Genomic DNA, 17,897 nt, shown 5'->3' on the forward strand with positions numbered 1-17,897 from the left:
TAATTCTGATTGTGCCGCAATTGGTTGTTTATTCTTTTCTCTTGACGAGATATTATGTCTTTGGTCGCATGTTAGGCGTACAGATGATATGGTTTATTTCGTATTACAGATGACGTAGTTAGAGATACTCGTATATCACAGATGACACAGTAAAAGGTGTATCATGGTCGTATGGTCACATGACAATGTGACATAACTTGACACCTGGCTCGAATGATGTTTGTACTGTGTTTATTTGATTGTGTGTGGTAGCTAGGTGTCAAGTTGACGCGCAAGAGCTATACATACCCGCTGCACGGAGTGTATGATGAGCGTGGACTTGTTAGTCGCACTGGCCGGACTCAGCTCTAGCTCGCGCAGGGCGGATTCGGTCAGCTGGCTGGTGTCGTGACCTGCAACAATCATCAATCAAATAACAATAAATGGTTGTTAACGAGTAATTTTACGATTAAAACATGTGTGTATAAAAGAAAAAAATGCTATAAAACGTTTTCAATATTTTTCTGTAGAATGAATGTTTTCAGCGTGAGAGAATTGTTTGATATTAACAAGTGTCGTTGAATAATTAATTTGACACACTATTTAAAATACCTATTAGTAGAGGCTTCAAGAACAAGTCTAAATACATGAAATAATTAAAATAATTTTATAGGAAATACAATAATTATACAATAACAAAGTTAATGAATAACATTTTTTATTAGCATATATTTTTTCATCAATAATATTTTGAAATTAAAAAATACTGATTTGCGTTTTTATAACCTCCATCCATTCGATCCACTTGAGTTTACGATTGCAACGTTCGCAAGCAAATAGAATAGAATAACCGCGGTTTCGAGTGTGATCGCTAGGATCCCCAAGTGGAACGTAGCCATAACAGTTCGTCTCTCAGTGTTGCCAGCCGCTACCAGAATCGCCTAGTAAAAACTGTGGTTTCTAGTGTAATCGCTAAGATCCCCAAGTGGAGCGTAGCCTTATCTGTATGTCTCTCAGTATTGCCAGCCCCCCTTCTAAATTCGCCTGAAACGATGAAAGTAGATGTCTATATAGATTTACCATTTTGTTGGAAGGTGGTCTTGGTGGTGGTGGTGAGTCGTCCCTGAGGCGACACCGTGCGAAGACTCTCCTTGATCTTGAACGGCTTCGTGCCCAGGTCGGGGATGTCAGCGCCCTCTATGAAAAGGAACTGCAAACCGACATTTTCGTGATTTTACAATTAATATTTATATTCGTTATGAATACAAAGTAAATATTTAAATATTTTCCTAAACTTAATGTTGCCTGGAAGAGATCGCTATGAAGCAATAAGGCCGCCTTTTTCTATCCTACTTCTTTATATTACTTTATTAATAGAAAATAGTAAATGTTGTAATCTTCGTAAGTGAAAAAAAATCATAAATTTGTATGAAACATGTATTATGCTCAATAAAAAGAATTTTGAGATTTTATTTTTTTGCATAATGTTGTAAAAGTAACTAAAATAAAAATGTTTTCAAGGGCGTCGACAGCGTAGGACATTGGTTGCTATGCATTTGGCTATATATTAAGGAGCATATTACATAATATTCGGACGCCCGTGACTTCGTCTGCGTGGAATTCAGTTTTTCACAAATCCCGCGGAAACCAGTGATTTTTTCGGGATGAAAAAACCCTATGTATTGATGTACAATAAAATCTATTGCCATTCCAAATTTCAGCCAAATCGCATTAGTAGCCGCAGCGTAAAGGAGGAACAAACACACAAACACACAAACTCGCCTCTACAATATTAGTGTGATATTGTGGTGCATGTATTTTGATTATGGGGCAAATATATTTTGATTAAGGGACATATATATTTTGATCATGGAGCACTTATTTTCATTTTGGGGCATATATATTTTGAGGTAAGTGACCCAAGCCTCTTGAATGTTGTTTCTTTAGTTACCTCAACAGTAAGGCTCCCGCTGACGTCGTGCTCCTCCATGGGTCGTGTCTGGAGCCCTATCTGCTGTCGCTGAGAGGGCGCGGCCAGGAGTTCGTCTATACCCACCAGACCTAATCCTAGGAACCTGAAATTTATTGTTAACTTTTATTCAACACCATTATCTGTTACGGTAAAGTTAAACCTAAAAATCAAGACGCGTGAGCAGCGGCGTAGCGTGCCTTGGGGGCCCAATAGACAAATCCGAAAAAATCCCAAAAAAAATCCTATTCACACACTCAATATTACATCTTGTGTGGTATGTGACAACAAACATTTTGGTACTCATTTTACATAGCAGGTAAAATATGATGAGTTAAGGATAAGGTTTAGATTTTGCTGGTTTTTTTTTTTCAGGAAGCACGAGACTTAGTGGGATTGTGGATTATACTTTACTGATTTGTGCTTTCACACGTAAGGGGTCCCTGTAGTCAGGGGCCCCGTATCATTACATGAGGCGACATCGAGTGGGTCAGAGTGACCGCTGATACCTAAGATCTTGTATTATACAGTTTAACGCATTGTTATTACCCGCGGCACGTAACTTTAGCGCTGACCGTTTATGCGCAGAAGTCTAAAATACGGTATCGGAGGGGGGCTGCAGGTATGAAGGGCGGGCGTGCGTAGCGTCCGTAGCGGTGATTGGCTCTCTAGTCGTATTCGGTCCCCGGCACTGATACGACGCTCCGCGAACTCCCAGTGTACAGTCGCGTTCTGAATTGTTTTGTTATTGCTATTAATTTTTATTGTTGGTTTTCGTTAAGTTTATTTGTTAAATATATATATTTTAGTTTGTTTGAGACTTTACAGTGAATATGTCTAGAAGAAATACTGTTTTGAGAAGACAGGCACGGAAAATGGTGCATGACGTGCATTGTTTTTTAAAAAGAGAATCTTCTGAATTAATATATTCTTTAAAACAGCTCAAAAGTGAGATTGGCGAAGCTACGAGTATTTTATCAAATCATTTGGACAGCTGCACTGGAAATTCCGTCCGATATAATGTTTTTGCTACCTAACAATATGTAGGTAGCAAAAATGTGAAATGGAGTATTTCTAAATGTATAGAGCTAATAGAAGAAAAAGTATTACTAATGGGTGAATGGGATTGGCAAAAGCTATGCAAAAAGGTTAAGGATATAGAAGAGCAATATGCAAAAAGTGACCATGTCGTGGATTTAATAACCGAAGAATTCGTTATTCGCGTTGATGGGGATAGTTCAGAGGAAAGCCTTGGTGAGTCTGATAACGATGACACTGTTAGTACCGAGGACCGAAGTAGCCCGAAGTCCGGGCCCTCAACAAGTAAAAAGTCTTGTCGAGTTACCATTGAAGGCGTGTTACCATTGTCTGATTCAGACTAGACTAGAACTTACATATCTAGACTTACATTTATCTGAATTAAAAAATTATAATTGCAATAATGTTTTTATTTTTTACATTCTATATACTTGTTAAAAAAACGATGTCTTTGAAAATATTTGGAAATTTGAACTATAAACTACTCGCATAACACCTACACTGTGAACTTTGTAATATAGAAGTAATAACCACAATATTTTATTTAATAAGTATAATATAATTATGCGTGCGTGACAGTACCTATGCACAGCTATACCCCACATTTCGTTTATAGCTAGACTTACTATTTAACATAAACATTAAAATAATGTCATTAAAATTATTTACTTATTAATTAATAAACGTAATAATTGTATTGTGTGCGCGACAGTACCGATGCGCAGCTATCCCCACCGTGTTTCGCTCAGCGCTAAAGTTACGTGCCGCGGGTTGTACATCCCTCCTAGATACACATATCTCTAGATGCGTTACATATTTATGTAAATGTTGCTATTTCGCTGGGTATATATTATCGCGTCCATCTCCATTTCAAGTCTGTCTATAGAAGTTGTCTATAGAAAGTCGCCAGTTTAGGTTGACAAGCAAATGAAAATTATACTTAAATAGTTTATAACTTTTTGAGTTTTGGTATTTCACTGACTGAACCCAAACTCGAGATTGTAACATTGGTGTCAGAAGTGGGATGCAAAGTTTATGATATTCCGAAACATCATAAAGTGTGTCGTACCGGTGCTGTGAGGTGGAGTTGCCGGGCGACGGCGGGCCGGTGCGGTCGTACACCTCGAACAGCAGCTCAGCGGTTTGTGGAGACAGATCGCTGTAACAAAATCATAATCATCATTCACAACCCATTTTCGGCTCACTGCTAAGCTCTCAGAATGAGAGGGGTTAGGCCAATAGTCCACCACGGATTGGCCGCATTTTGGCTGGCCCAATGCGGATTAGCAGACTTCACACACGCAGAGAATTAGGAAAATTCCCTGCTATGCAGGTTGCCTCACGATGTTTGCCTTCACCGTTTGAGACACGCGATATTTAATTTCTTAAAATGCACATCGATATTTTTCCCTCTGATTATATGCCCTGACGATTTGCATTTTAACGTTTTTTTGTGTAGGTATTTCTTTATAGTCACAGAATCTTTCTTTTTCTCTTTTTCTTCTCTATGGGAAGGAGTATGTTGGAAAAGACCAACATACAAAACGAGCTATGCTCGGAGTATCTCTGCGTGAATCAGAAATGAGGAGATCCGCAGAAGAACCGAAGTCACCGACATAGCTCAACGAGTTGCGAAGCTGAAGTGGCAATGGGCGGAGCACATGTTCGAAGAGCCGAAGGACGTTGGGGTCCCAAGGTGCTAGAATGGCAACCCCGCACTAGAACGCGCAGTGTTGGTCGACCTCCCACCAGGTGAACGACATCAAGTTGCTGGGTTGCTGGATGCAGGCGGCTCAGTATCGTGATGTTTGGAAGTCCCTACAAAAGGCCTATGTCCTGCAGTGGACGTCCATCGGCTGATATGATGATGATATTTTCGGACATTTTTTTTTGACATATTCATTAATTTCTTCAATTTCAATTTTATTTTGTATTTTCTTAATTGCGTCTCAATCGTAGTTATTATTTTAAAGTTAAGTTACTCCAATGATGCTACTAGAAAATGTTAAAAGTTGTAATTAAGTATTATTGTTAATATGATTTTGTGATGATGAGTTTCTAAGTAATGTTTAGTGAAATTGATTGATTGATTGATTGATGATGGAGATAAATGTGTGGACTCACAAGAGGAAGTGCTCCTCCCACTGCGGGCTGGCGGTGTCCTTCTTGAAGCCGGTCTGGTTCTTCTGCGGCGGCTCGTCCATCTCCACCACGCAGTACGGCGCCACGCAACCTGACTTGCCTGAAACATCGACAGATGGCGTGGTCAGCGTGGTCGTTGTGATGGTTTAGTGGAGCGTATCCACTAAACCATCATGACCACGCTCACGACCACAGTTTTTCCCGTTTCACTTGCGAACGAGCGTTACAATTAAGGAGTATTATGAGTTTATATTAATAATACTAAAATGGCTAGTTAGAAAAAGGTAATGTTTTTTGAATTTTAAACTGTTCGTATATAAAAAAATATGTTATTAAAACACGATACATTATTAAATTGTATACTTTTGACTAACCATTGAAATGATATTAGTAATTTAATGTTTCTACGCTGATTCTTTTATAAAATTAAATAAATAAATAAATAAATAAATATACTTTATTTGCACACCACAAAGACAAAAACAAGTGAAATAAAAAACAAATTAGGAAGAGATCAGCATACAAAAGGCGGTCTTATCGCTAAGTAGCGATTTCTTCCAGGCAACCCTCGGTTTAGGAAAACTTAAGTACTTTAGGAAATTCAAGATTTTCAAAACCTATTCTATTCTATATAGCTGCGATTTACATTTTTAGATCGAAATTCTGAACGTCCACAGATTATATAGTAAGTCGTAGTAGGATTAATCTGTGGACGTTGATATAGGTCGTTGTGAGCGAAATTAAAGACTTCATCAGCAACGTTTTCGTCGCGACCACAATGACCGTGGAAGTCATGTGGAATGGCTGCAGCCAGCTGCTTTGAACGTTCTGATCGCTTAGTGGCCACGTAGCCATAGTATCACGTCAAATTGAATTAAAAAAAGAACCTCCCACCAGTGGCGTAACTAGGTACAGAATGGCAAAATACCACGGGCCCCAACTCGATTGGGCCCGAGAGATTTAGTTCACAGCATTACTCATGAAATTTTTGAGTACATAAAAGAAATAAGCCAATATTTTTTAATACTTTTCAGAGTCTAAAGTTTTGAAACCTGGTATCCCCGGTCCAAAATAATTGCTTACCATACTTACATATCGGTGAAGGAAAACATCGTGAGGAAACCTGCATACCAGAGAATTATTTTAATTCTCTGCGTGTGTGAAGTCTGCCAATGCGCATTGGGCCAGCGTGGTGGACTATTGGCCCGAGCTCAGCAGTGAGCCGAATATGGGTTGATGACGACTTACATACGGCACGAGTACAGGCTGACAAATTGTTATTTTATAAAATCACTAAGGTCTGGCTAAGCTTTTGCTCTTAATCTAACATACCTCCTAAGTCTTTAGCGCCGACGACCTTGACCAGCAGTCGCTTGTCGCCCAGCAGCTGGACGCAGCCCGCGGTGGAGTTGGGCGTTGAAGTGTACATGTTGTGGCGCTCGGATTGGAGCTGGGAATTTTATTACAATAAATTAGTATCCATACTAATATTATAAAGCTGAAGAGTTTGTTTGTTTGCTTGAACGCGCTAAGTCAGGAACTACTGGTTTGTTTTGAAAAATTCTTTCAGTGTTAGATAGCCCATTTATCGAGAAAGGCTTTTATTGGCACGCTATGACCAATAGGAGCGGAGCACCAATTAAGAATGTTTTAAAATCTTGTTTTCTGTTAGAATTAGAAGTCTATAAACAATAGGAAATATTGTTTATAGACTTCTAATTCTAATTCTAACACAAAACTGTTGATGAAATCTCTGATGATTCTGATTATTCGGTTCTGGAATTCTTATTGCCATTTTTCGAGTTTGCCACTAAAGCTTTTATTGTAAGTATTTTATTTGAAGCCATGACCGCGGGTGAATAGAGTAGGTATACCTTCGTCATTTCAGACGAAGTGTGTCTAAGTACAGCAGAGGCATAGATATCGCCGTATCAGCCGTATCAATTCATTTAATCTGCAATATCTCTTAATCTGGCATTTCCCGGAAAAAAAAACATAAAAGACTGCTAAAGAGATTTTCGGGATTTGCCCTTCTTGCACATTGGACGCACTAATTTTGATACAGGTTAAACCCTCACCAAGGCAAACTACGCCACTGAAGTAAAGATAGGTGTTGTGTAGTATGATTAAGTACTAGTTTGTCATATTGTGTGACATGAGCACTTACCATAGAGTCATAATGAAGGGGTAGCCGCGGCGCAGCCTCGGGCACATATCGTCTGAGTCGGGGGCAGGTGGGGTAGGGCGCGAAGTTGAAGTACAGGTGAGTGTTTCGAAGGGCACTTACTACTATATCACTGAAACATGATCCACTTTTCAATATAAAACAATAAAACAATTTTATTATTTAAAAAAAAAAAATAAGTACATCTAAAGACTCGTCGTTACATCTAAAGAGGCGTCGTTGTCAAATTCGTCAGACACGATGAACATTGGTAAAGTGCCCAAAAGCGGGCGTTTTGCCACTTTGTATGGCAATACTGATTCTCTGACCGAAACTTAGGCCAGCCTTCAGAGTGCCTAGTGGGAGTTTTCAATGTTTTCATACTGTGACATCACATGAACGTAAACGCAAATGTATAAGTAATGGAAACAGAGCCATCTAGTGGCACCACTGCACAACTGTTTCAATTCCTTATAAATTCGCGTTTATGTTTACGTGATCGCCATCACAGTATGAAAACATTGAAAGCTCCCACTAGGTACTCCGGTCACGAGAGGCGTCGATAAAACGCTTTGCGATTTTAAAAAAAAATGAGTACTCTGACCCCACGGACCTAGTGTTTCGTCCGCATCAAATAAGTAATCATCGACGAGATTGTTGTATTTGCGCCGCTTGAAGATCTCTGCTGATGCAGCACAGCCCATCATGTCAGGAATGTGTGAAAGCGCAAGGGTGTCCACGCAAGTCGCGTACCACACTTTGGACCCGACTTGCGTGATGTCTATTTGTCTATTTGATCTATTTGTAGACGGTGCGGTCTGCTTCAATATACACGTGGCGTTCGAGCTGTCCACATTTCTTGTTGTCTAATTCTTTATGTGTTACTTGGGATAGTGACTTGTGTGGAAAAGGGGATTGTTGGTTAACTGTCAAGAACGCCCCTAACCCTACACACAACGTTCACTAGTGCGTGACTCTACTCAAGGTCATTCTCTGCCATTCTAGAGTCTTATTTTGGTTACAGTTTGATTTCACACACACACTTCTGAGTTCTGCTAAAAATAGACTAATCTGTTGACAGTCTAGGCTGTTGACACACTACAAGTCTCACCTTATAAGCTGCTGTAGTTCCGACTCGTCCGCGTTGGGGCGCAGAGGCCCGACAGGCGCGAGGGCCACCTTGACGTCCGGCCAGCCGTCGCACTTCAGCTCGCCGGTCAGCTTGTCCGTGATGCACACCACGTGCAGCCGGGCGCGGAATCTGGAGAACAAGAAGCATTTAGTTTGGTTAAGCTTCATCATCGTCATCATTAACAACCCATATCTAGGTCACTGTTGAGCACGAGTCTCCTCAACTTACAGATAACATTTTTCTGTACTTTCCCCGGGGTCTTTCGACACTATACTCAGATTTTCTGTGGTAAGGTAGGTAGGCCTAGGAGTTCGGGCTTAATAGCATATCTTGAATATACCATATTCATTTCTTTTCTAATAAAAACCGAAAAAAGTTACATCCTACGCACCACAAGGAAGTATAGATATTTTTAAGTATTTATTAGCCGCACCGTAAGTAGGATGCAGTAGAGGGTCAATAGAGCCCGTAACGCAGCGAACGTGTTATTGGCTTACTTGATCGTCAGCGGCTGACATTACAAGAACCTCTGATTGCTAGGCATGCCTTCATATTAACTTACTTGTTAACATTGATCCTGTAATGTGAGACCTCTACTTTCTCTCCGCGCTGGCTGAAGGCTTTCAGCTGGAAGGCCGGCGTGGCCTCGCAGTCACACGTTATGGTCTGTAAATTGGATTAAAGGAATATTAATCTACCTCTTCAAAATGATTTTTTTTTCTTTACAAGTTAGCCCTTGACTACAATCTCACCTGATGGTAAGTGATAATCTAAATGGAAGGCCGTCAAGTATGTGTGTTGTATGTAGCATCTATCACGGTTTTACCTACACTACCAGGATTTGAAAAGCATTTGACGTTACCTATGAAAGAAAATGGGCGTTTTTGACGTATGGAAAATTTTAAAAATACATGATTTTTAAATTAAGTTTTATTAATTGAATCCATATTTTTCAGACCCCTATACCGTGTATTATACAAAATGAATATTGTTTATATTAAATTTGATGAGACAACTACCCTAATAAGACGAAAACATTTTTTATTCAAATTGTTTTCATGAATATTTTATGGCGGATAAAACAGCTAAGTAGGTACTGTAAGATCTGTGTTTTGTCTAATACCCTAATACAAAACAAAACGTTAAACATATGAATTCAAAAGCAGAGAGTCAACAAGCAAAAATGAACTCTAAATATTGCGATTTAAGTTTCAAATTAGAGTAACATTCTAAAGATAAACATTCAGCAAAAATATTATTATGGATGTCATCCTACGCAACCTTTTATCGAAGGCACATACAAGTAATATGAGACTAAATTTCAAATTATTATAAAACTGGGGATATAGCTCAGTGGTAGAGCAATCGACTGCAGATCGATAGGTCCCTGGTTCAAATCCGGGTGTCCCCTAAATTTAATAAAACATTTTTATTCAGTTTCTGACATTTTTGGATATATTTTCAGGTTTCAATTGCTACAGAAAATCAAGTCGCTACTACTCAATGTTGTGTCCAAAAAGAAAAAGGATCTATGGTCAGTTGTACCTATACATTATTAGATAATGGTGATAATAATTGGTCGAAAACTTAAAATTAAAGTCTAAACGCGCTTTGATCCCACAACAAACTCAGCCAGGGTATATTTTTTTTTGTTTATCACCATTTTACAAATTTGACAAACAGTGCAATTTAATACCAAGCTTTTTCATCATCTAAATCAGTGATTCCCAAAGTGGTCTATATCCACCCCTAGGGGTCTATGATAAACTGCAAGGGAAAGTGAAAAAACTTTAGGGGTCCATTAAATGCAAATGGTTTCCACGATAGTGGATCAAAACACATACACTGATAGTACCTATTTTTACATCATAATATTATCTTATAATATCAAAACATATACATTATTTTAAAAGTAACTATGAAGTAAAAAAAATATAATTAAGTTTATAAAATGGTGCAAGTTGTACAGAAAACCAATATCAAATATGTAGGGGGTCTACCCTACACGGAAAAACATGGCAAGGGGTCTACGATACCAATACCAATTTTGACGGCCTCCGTGGCGCAGTGATATGCGCGGTGGATTTACAAACCGGAGGTCCTGGGTTCGATCCCCGGCTGGGTCGATTGAGATTTTCTTAATTGGTCTAGATCTGGCTGGTGGGAGGCTTCGGCCGTGGCTAGTTACCACCCTACCGACAAAGACGTACCGCCAAGCGATTTAACGTTCCGGTACGATGTCGTGTAGAAACCGAAAAAGGTGTGTGGATTTTCATCTTCCTCCTAACAAGTTAGCCCGCTTCCATCTAAGACTGCATCATCACTTACCATCAGGTGAAATTGTAGTCAAGGGCTATCTTGTAAAGAATAAAAAAAAAACCAAAAAGTTTAGAAAACTCTGATCTAAATGATCTTTAATAAGATTTTTCTATCAGCTTGCGTTAAATGAAAACTTTGAACGTATTAAGATTTCTATGTGACATGGACATTTCTGTGTGAACGAGCCGCATCTATATAAACGACTAGCGGAAGAGGCAATTGTAGAAAATTAACTAGATTGCCGATAAACTGAATGTGGCCAGCAATGTAATAAAGTAGAGATTGTGACATTATTCTATCCGCAATAAGTGTTGGATAATACATTACTTTCTATACTGGAAATAGAGCAATTAATTACTTTATCATGCTATAGCCATTCACCGTGCGATAAGTCTACATGCCTGCAGCGCTAGCAGCTTGACGTCCGATAAAACTGATCGTGTGTTGGTCGCGATCGGCTTAATGTCATTCACATCGCGACCAACATACGATCAGTAGAGCCTCGATAGCTTCGATTCCGGAGGGTGTGGGTTCGGTCCGGGACATGCACCTCCAACTTTTCAGTTGTGTGCATTTTAAGAAATTAAATATCACGTGTCTCAAACGGTGAAGGAAAACATCGTGAGGAAACCTGCATAACTGAGAATTTTCTTAATTCTCTGCGTGTGTGAAGTCCTCCGCATTGACCCAGCGTGCTGGACTATTGACCTAACCCCTCTCATTCTGAGACTCGAGCTCACCAGCAAGCCGAATATGGGTTAATGATTATGATCGTGATCCAATCCAAGATGGAAGCGGGCTAACTTGTTAGGAGTAGAATGAAGTTCGACACCCCTTTCGGTTTCTACACGACATCATACTGGAACGCTAAGGCGCATAGCGGCACGTCTTTGCCGGTACCACCCAGACCAATTAAGAAAAAACTCAATCGGCCCGACCGGGGATCGAACCCAGGTCCTCCGTCTTGTAAATTCACCGCGCTTATCACTGCACCACGGGCACTGTCAAAATTCAAGAGATATGTCGTTGGTCGCATACTAGGCCTACATAGCCAGCGCTGGTACTCACCACGTCGTCCTTGGAGTCGCACTCGCAGAACACGTTGGACACGCTGGGCGGGTGGCTGTCCAGCGCGCGCACCAACTCCACGCCGATGCCTTGCTGGAACAATTACAGCAAGCAATTAACCACCTTAATAACTTACAATTAAGCCTCAATAGCTCAACGGTGAGAACGGTCGGACTCATTGATTGGTGGTTCGATCCCCGCCCCGTTGGTCTGTTGTCGTACCTACTCCTCATATAGTCTTTCCAAACTAGTTGGAGGAGAATGGGAATGTTGGTCATATTTGAAATATATGTCAAATATTCTTTATTTTAAAAAAATAAGGGTCATTATTCTATTCATCATTATTCTTCATTATTCATATATCAACTCTAAAAAGGGAACATCATTGTATCAACTCCAGCCGAGCTTTGTAGTAGAAAATATTAAAGTTTCATTAAGTACTTAAAATAATTACCAAATATAAAATCAACGCTTAAGTAAGTAATTTTTCAGCAAATGACTAAATTGTACTGAGGGTAGGGATTTTTGTTTAATGTAGAAAAGAGAGACGAATCTTAGCATTCCATGGATTCACCGTGCAGGTGCCGGGTCCATCGCGTGGTAGAGAGAAAAACTCCGAGCAGAGTCCTGAACTTGTGACTACAGGATGTAGGGTTAAGGAATTCCTTGACAATCGATCAACACTCTCGTTACAATATAACTTAACTAGCTGGCGCCGCGCAGTTTTACCCGCGTGGTTCCCGTTTCCGTAAGAAAACGGGGATAGTATGTATGTAATATTTAGCATTCCTCGATAAATGGGTTATCTAACACTGAAAGAATTTTTCAAATCGGACCAGTAATTCTTGAGATTAGCGCGTTCAATCAAACAAACTCTTCAGCTTTAAATATTAGTACAGATAAAAACCGTAAAATTTCGTCTAAAATATATATCGTTATTTTGCTTCTTGGTGTCAGCTATCATTTTGTAGGTATTGTCTATTTACGGGACACCCTGTATATCATTCAATGATCATAGCCAGGTAGGTATTAAGGTAGCTATCAAAAATTCAGTTATCGTATAGTAAATCTACACATATGGATTAACTTGAATGAATATACAATGTACGCAGAGTACCGTAAAGAAATTGATTTGTGTGAGCGCGCATAGACAATGGCATGCCAAGGTTACTGTGACGTGGGGTCAAGGATTGTCTACGGAATCCGTTACACTTTGTCACATCTAGAATATTTCATAAAGCCTCATCGGCCCAGGGGACCTTACCATGCCATGGGAACTTAAAAGAACGTGAAATCTTTATGAAGCAGCGCCATCTACATCCTAGATTTAAGATTCCAGGATAGTAAATACAATTACATAAATGTGTACGTACTAGAATGTTTTTAGAGATTAAACCCGTGTAAAAAAACCGATAAAAAAGAATTATTTATCCTTTTAATTTTGACGCGTAATAGAAAGAATGTGTTTGTATTTGTATTGTATTCCAATAATACTGTAATCTTTGGACCTTACCACAAGCTCTTAAATCCGTGACGATTCTATAATGTATCAACATTTCGTACCCTGAATTCCAATAGCAGGATTGTTCCGTTTAGCACTTTTGGACGTTTTGCGATTTTGCTATAGCGTTTTCGATTTGGACGATTTTGGCCATTTCGTTCCTTCAGTTCGTACCACTGAGACAAACCGAGGTAACATTATGTACGCCCATAATTATGATGGATAGAATATATCATTATGTATGTATGCTTTTGTAAAAGGTTGTGGTAGGCCCCTTTTATAGAAAGAAAAAACTTTTATTTTAAAATTCACCACAATCCCATAACACCTCAGACAAAATACCTTCTATAGGGCCTGCCTCGCTAGAGGTAACCCCTCTGTCAAAACTGTCAATTTTGTTGGTAAATGTGATTGCGATACAACATAGATAATACACTATGATAGAAGTTTAATAGACGGTTATAGACTTATAGTCACAACGCCGCTGGGCAGAAATTTATACTTATACTAATAGATAAAGCTGAAGAGTTTGTTTGTTTATTTGTTTGAACGCGCTAATCTCAGGAACTACTGGTCTGATTTCAAAAATTCTTTCAGTGTTAGATAGCCCATTTATCGAGGAAGGCTATAGGCTATATATTATGCCCAAAGTTCTACGAGAACAGGAGCCACGCGAGTGAAACCGCGCGGCATCAGCTAGTATTTCATAAAAGAAAGGATATCTTAATCATCTGGTATTCGAACTCAGGACCTCGTGATCCGAAGCCACACAGCCTAACCACTGAACCATCGAGGAGTTAATAAATAAGTACACTTGTAGACTAATTAACACCGATTAGTCAATACCCATACAATAACTACATATCGGATAGGTGCTAAAGAAATGTTCTCGTCGTCGGCGGAATGTTAATGACACGTTACATTTGTGAGGCAATCAAGGTTCGATCGCAACCCGCCCGACTGTGGTTTTAAAAATAAACACCAGCCGAATTAACGGTCATCGGAGAAAGATTCGACAGATCTAAGCAATGAGAATGTAATTATCATATCAACAAACCAAATTAATTGAAATCAAATCAAATAGTTTATATCAAATACATTTAGTTCACAACGTAGATAGAGAATTAAATAGACAAGACATACACATCCATCGCATTCCCTCCAAGAAAATAACTTATGACTTCGTAGAGATTTAGTGTAATGACGTATGCTGTTTTAAAGCACAACGACAGGTCAACATTTTGTTTATTTGTCAATTTTATTAAAAAAAAAAATGAAATAAATATCTTGTGAGCACAAAATTACAGTCTCACCTTGCAAGTTTTATAAGTAGCCCTCTTTAATCTAAGGTAGCCCTGTAGTTTTGTAATTACTAAAAAAATGTAAAAATCTAATAATAACTTTTGGCTTTAGGTAGGTACTTTTTAAGATTTTTTATAGTTATAGTTATTTTATTTCCAGAAAACAGATTGCCTTTGAATATATTATGTTTTTTTTTTATTGGTTTGCTAAACTGGCACAATTACTGTTGACAGCTTTAACGCCTTTGTGCGTGTAAAGAAACGCCGACACAACAAATACCTACTATGTGTTGTCAAATTATTTTCAGTGACAGAGGCGTGATCGAAAAATCGTTGCTTAGCACCTAACATATAGAATACAGATGATAACGCAATATTTTTATGCATGCCGATATTCCTTCAGTTTTAAACACCATCGCACCTATTTTGCATTGCTGCTCTTTCAGTATACACAAACGCGCCTTTCAAACGTTTGCCTGTAAAACTTACTACATACAAAATAAAATTGACTTCCAAAAGAGGTAAGTCTAAAAACATCAATTATACATTCTTACAATAAATGCTACTAATATTATAAACGCGAAAGTTTGTATGGATGTTTGTTTGGATGTATGTTTGGATGTTTGTTTAGATGTTTGTTATTCTTTAACGCTGCAACTACTAAAGCAATTTGCCTGAAATTTAGAATGGAAATAGATTTTACACTGGATTAACGCATAGGCTTTTCATTCCGGAAAATCCATGTGTCCCGACAGGTTTGTGAAAAACTAAATTTCACGCGGACCAAGTCGCGGGCGTCCGCTAGTAGAAAAAAAACTAAGCTTATTATCTCAACATACCAGACAGATAAACGATAACAAACAAATAACATTATGAGAGCAAGTAAATATCTAGCCAATAACCTCTGCCGGCTATACGAGTCGGCTATATGAGCTGTTGTTTTGGCACGACGCCATCGACTCCCATTGTGAGGGGAAGATACAGCCGATCGATAGCCACCCAAAAGGAACACTTGACTACACCACTTTTGACTTCAATACGTCCTTTTTGCTTCCATCGTCATTATCAGCCTTTTCTAACGACCCATTATAGAGCTAAGCCTTTAGGAGTGGGGATATAGAGCTTCTACCCACCAGGCTGATCCAATGCGGATCATTATGATAATGTTAAATTCTTTAATGACCACTGACAGATGTTAACGACCGGGACCTACGGCTTTACGTGTTCTCCGAAGTAATACAACCAATTCCAGAATTCCAGGCGATTTTTAAAATCGGTTTAATAATATAGTTTTGAGTTAAATCGTAACAAACGAACGAAAATCAAATATTTCCTCTTAATAATATTAAAAAGTATAAAGTGATAGATCATAATTGAAGTTACAAACTTAAAATTATATAAAGTTGTGATATCCAAGCACGCCTATTTTAGGTGTCCCAGAACAAACTTCGCCTACGGATGGTTAGCCAAAGCCAATGTGACTTATAGTAAGCGGCCTGTAAATTGAACCATACGCATTAAAACATTGTCAAGTGTTAGCGACGTGCCGCACTCGTAACCATAGCAACAGGTTGACGCCTTTACAACCGCGTAATTTTCGCACGCGAAATTTTCAATTATTGTTTGCTATCTTCAATCCCACCGGCCACCGGCTACCACGGAACACGCATCCACTTTTTGTCATGACAACTTTTATTTTGATTCAACTTACTTGTCGGGGTCTATATGTATACCTACAAAGCCCGCAGGACTAACCAACAACAGACAAACCGTCATACAAAATACCTACTTGTTGGTTCCACATTACTAGTGGGTCAGTCATCCGCAGAAATGACGCAACGGATGACGTCACCGGGCACGCAACGCGCCCAAAATACCGCGAGTGTATTCGTGGCAGCATATAAATAACACCGTCACTCACAACATATCTACCGTAGACAGAAAAGTGAATAGACGATTAGATATCATAAAAGTCAAAAGTCAAAGTTCATTTATGTCAATTAAGCTTAGTTTACATGCATTTAAGAAGCATTAGATTTTGAGTTAATGCCTAATGGTGAAAATTAAAGTCGAAAACTTAAAATTAAAGTTCAAACGAATGTTCCGTTTCTAAGTCCTAATTATCACTGCAGAAAATAAAAAATATATTTCTTAGAAATGTTTTCAGTGGAGCGCTTAGGGTTGAAGAATAGGGTATGCAGAGCAGAGTATAATATACAGTGAAAAATATCGGAGCTGGAATCTACAAAATGAATGAGGATTAACGAAGAATTAAAAATTCCCTTTTAGCTACTTAAAAAGGGGTTTTATATTTTCAAATAACCAGAGCAGGCAGTATTGTTGTTTGTATAGTGTGCGTCCGAGTGTATTCAGAGATGAATCTATGCTTATAATAAATCTGTAGAGAGGTCAATTCTGTGTTTTTACATCGACTTTCACGCGGACGAAGTCGCGGGCGTTCGCTAGTATTAAATAAGCCTTCGTTCATAAATTTTCCCCCCATTCTAACAATTTTCTCAAAGATCTTTCTTCGAGACTAAACTATTTGTTAATCAATATAATGGACACCAGAAGCGCGCGTATTTCGCATTTTTCTGAGAATACCTGACTGCGTGGAATGCCCTTATACCAAGGTTTAAGGTTACCACACAAAAGTCCGACAAAAAGTACGATTTAAAAGGTTTATATCAATAGATATATTATACAAATAGATGGCTTAAGCCAAAGTATCTTAATGCATTTGGCAAGCCGCCATCGAAGTTTGAATACAATGGGAAAATGTCGTTACCTATTTCTTGTGGAACCTTTTCAGAGGCCCCATAAAGTCTCGTCTAGCACCCTCGATATCCATTTGCCGTTGCGGTATACTTTCTTACGAAATAGATGGTATTTTAATTTCTACGAATTATAGTACCTACTTATAAAACACTAGCAGACGCCGCGTGGTCTCACCCGCAAGGTGCCTGTTCCCGTAGGAATACGGGGATAAAATATAGCCTATAGCACTCGGGGATAGTGTAGCTTCCTAATAGTAAAAGAATTTTTCAAATCGCTTCAGTAGTTTCAGAGCCTATTCATTGCAAACAAACAAACAATCAAATCTTTTTTTTAAATATTAGTTTTAATTTTGGACAAAAGCAGCGTTTGAATTTAACTTTACTTAAAAATTTTGAGCGGTAAATATGTCCGTGAAATACATATAAATTATCTCTGATATTTTAATAGACCAGTAAAAGGAGGTATCGTATAATGTTTATATGTATAGGTGTGTATCTCCATAATTT

The 17,897-nt window shown here is 38.7% G+C and overlaps 1 protein-coding gene and 1 non-coding gene across 9 annotated transcripts in view; one reads left to right on the top strand and one right to left on the bottom strand.

Moving 5' to 3' along the window:
- The window catches only part of LOC112046088 (phospholipid transfer protein C2CD2L), a 57,983-nt gene that overhangs the window by 11,668 nt on the left and 28,418 nt on the right, over positions 1-17,897 (bottom strand). For all 8 annotated transcript variants that reach the window (XR_008251632.1, XR_008251633.1, XM_052886721.1 and 5 more), the window contains exons 3-12: positions 11,812-11,904; positions 8,987-9,090; positions 8,404-8,553; positions 7,296-7,425; positions 6,461-6,578; positions 5,111-5,228; positions 4,056-4,145; positions 1,931-2,054; positions 1,060-1,189; positions 289-392 (exon numbers count right to left, since the gene is read on the bottom strand). Coding sequence is in view for 6 of the 8 variants with exons in the window: in XM_052886721.1 (XP_052742681.1) it covers positions 289-392; positions 1,060-1,189; positions 1,931-2,054; positions 4,056-4,145; positions 5,111-5,228; positions 6,461-6,578; positions 7,296-7,425; positions 8,404-8,553; positions 8,987-9,090; positions 11,812-11,904 (1,161 nt within the window). In the remaining 2 variants the exon portion in view is untranslated. The remainder of the gene's footprint in view (positions 1-288; positions 393-1,059; positions 1,190-1,930; positions 2,055-4,055; positions 4,146-5,110; positions 5,229-6,460; positions 6,579-7,295; positions 7,426-8,403; positions 8,554-8,986; positions 9,091-11,811; positions 11,905-17,897) is intronic.
- Trnac-gca (transfer RNA cysteine (anticodon GCA)) lies at positions 9,764-9,835 on the top strand. The gene has a single exon. It is a non-coding gene; the product is annotated as a tRNA-Cys (tRNA).

This window comes from Bicyclus anynana, chromosome 18 (genome assembly GCF_947172395.1).
Source record: "Bicyclus anynana chromosome 18, ilBicAnyn1.1, whole genome shotgun sequence".
Taxonomy (NCBI): domain Eukaryota; kingdom Metazoa; phylum Arthropoda; class Insecta; order Lepidoptera; family Nymphalidae; genus Bicyclus; species Bicyclus anynana.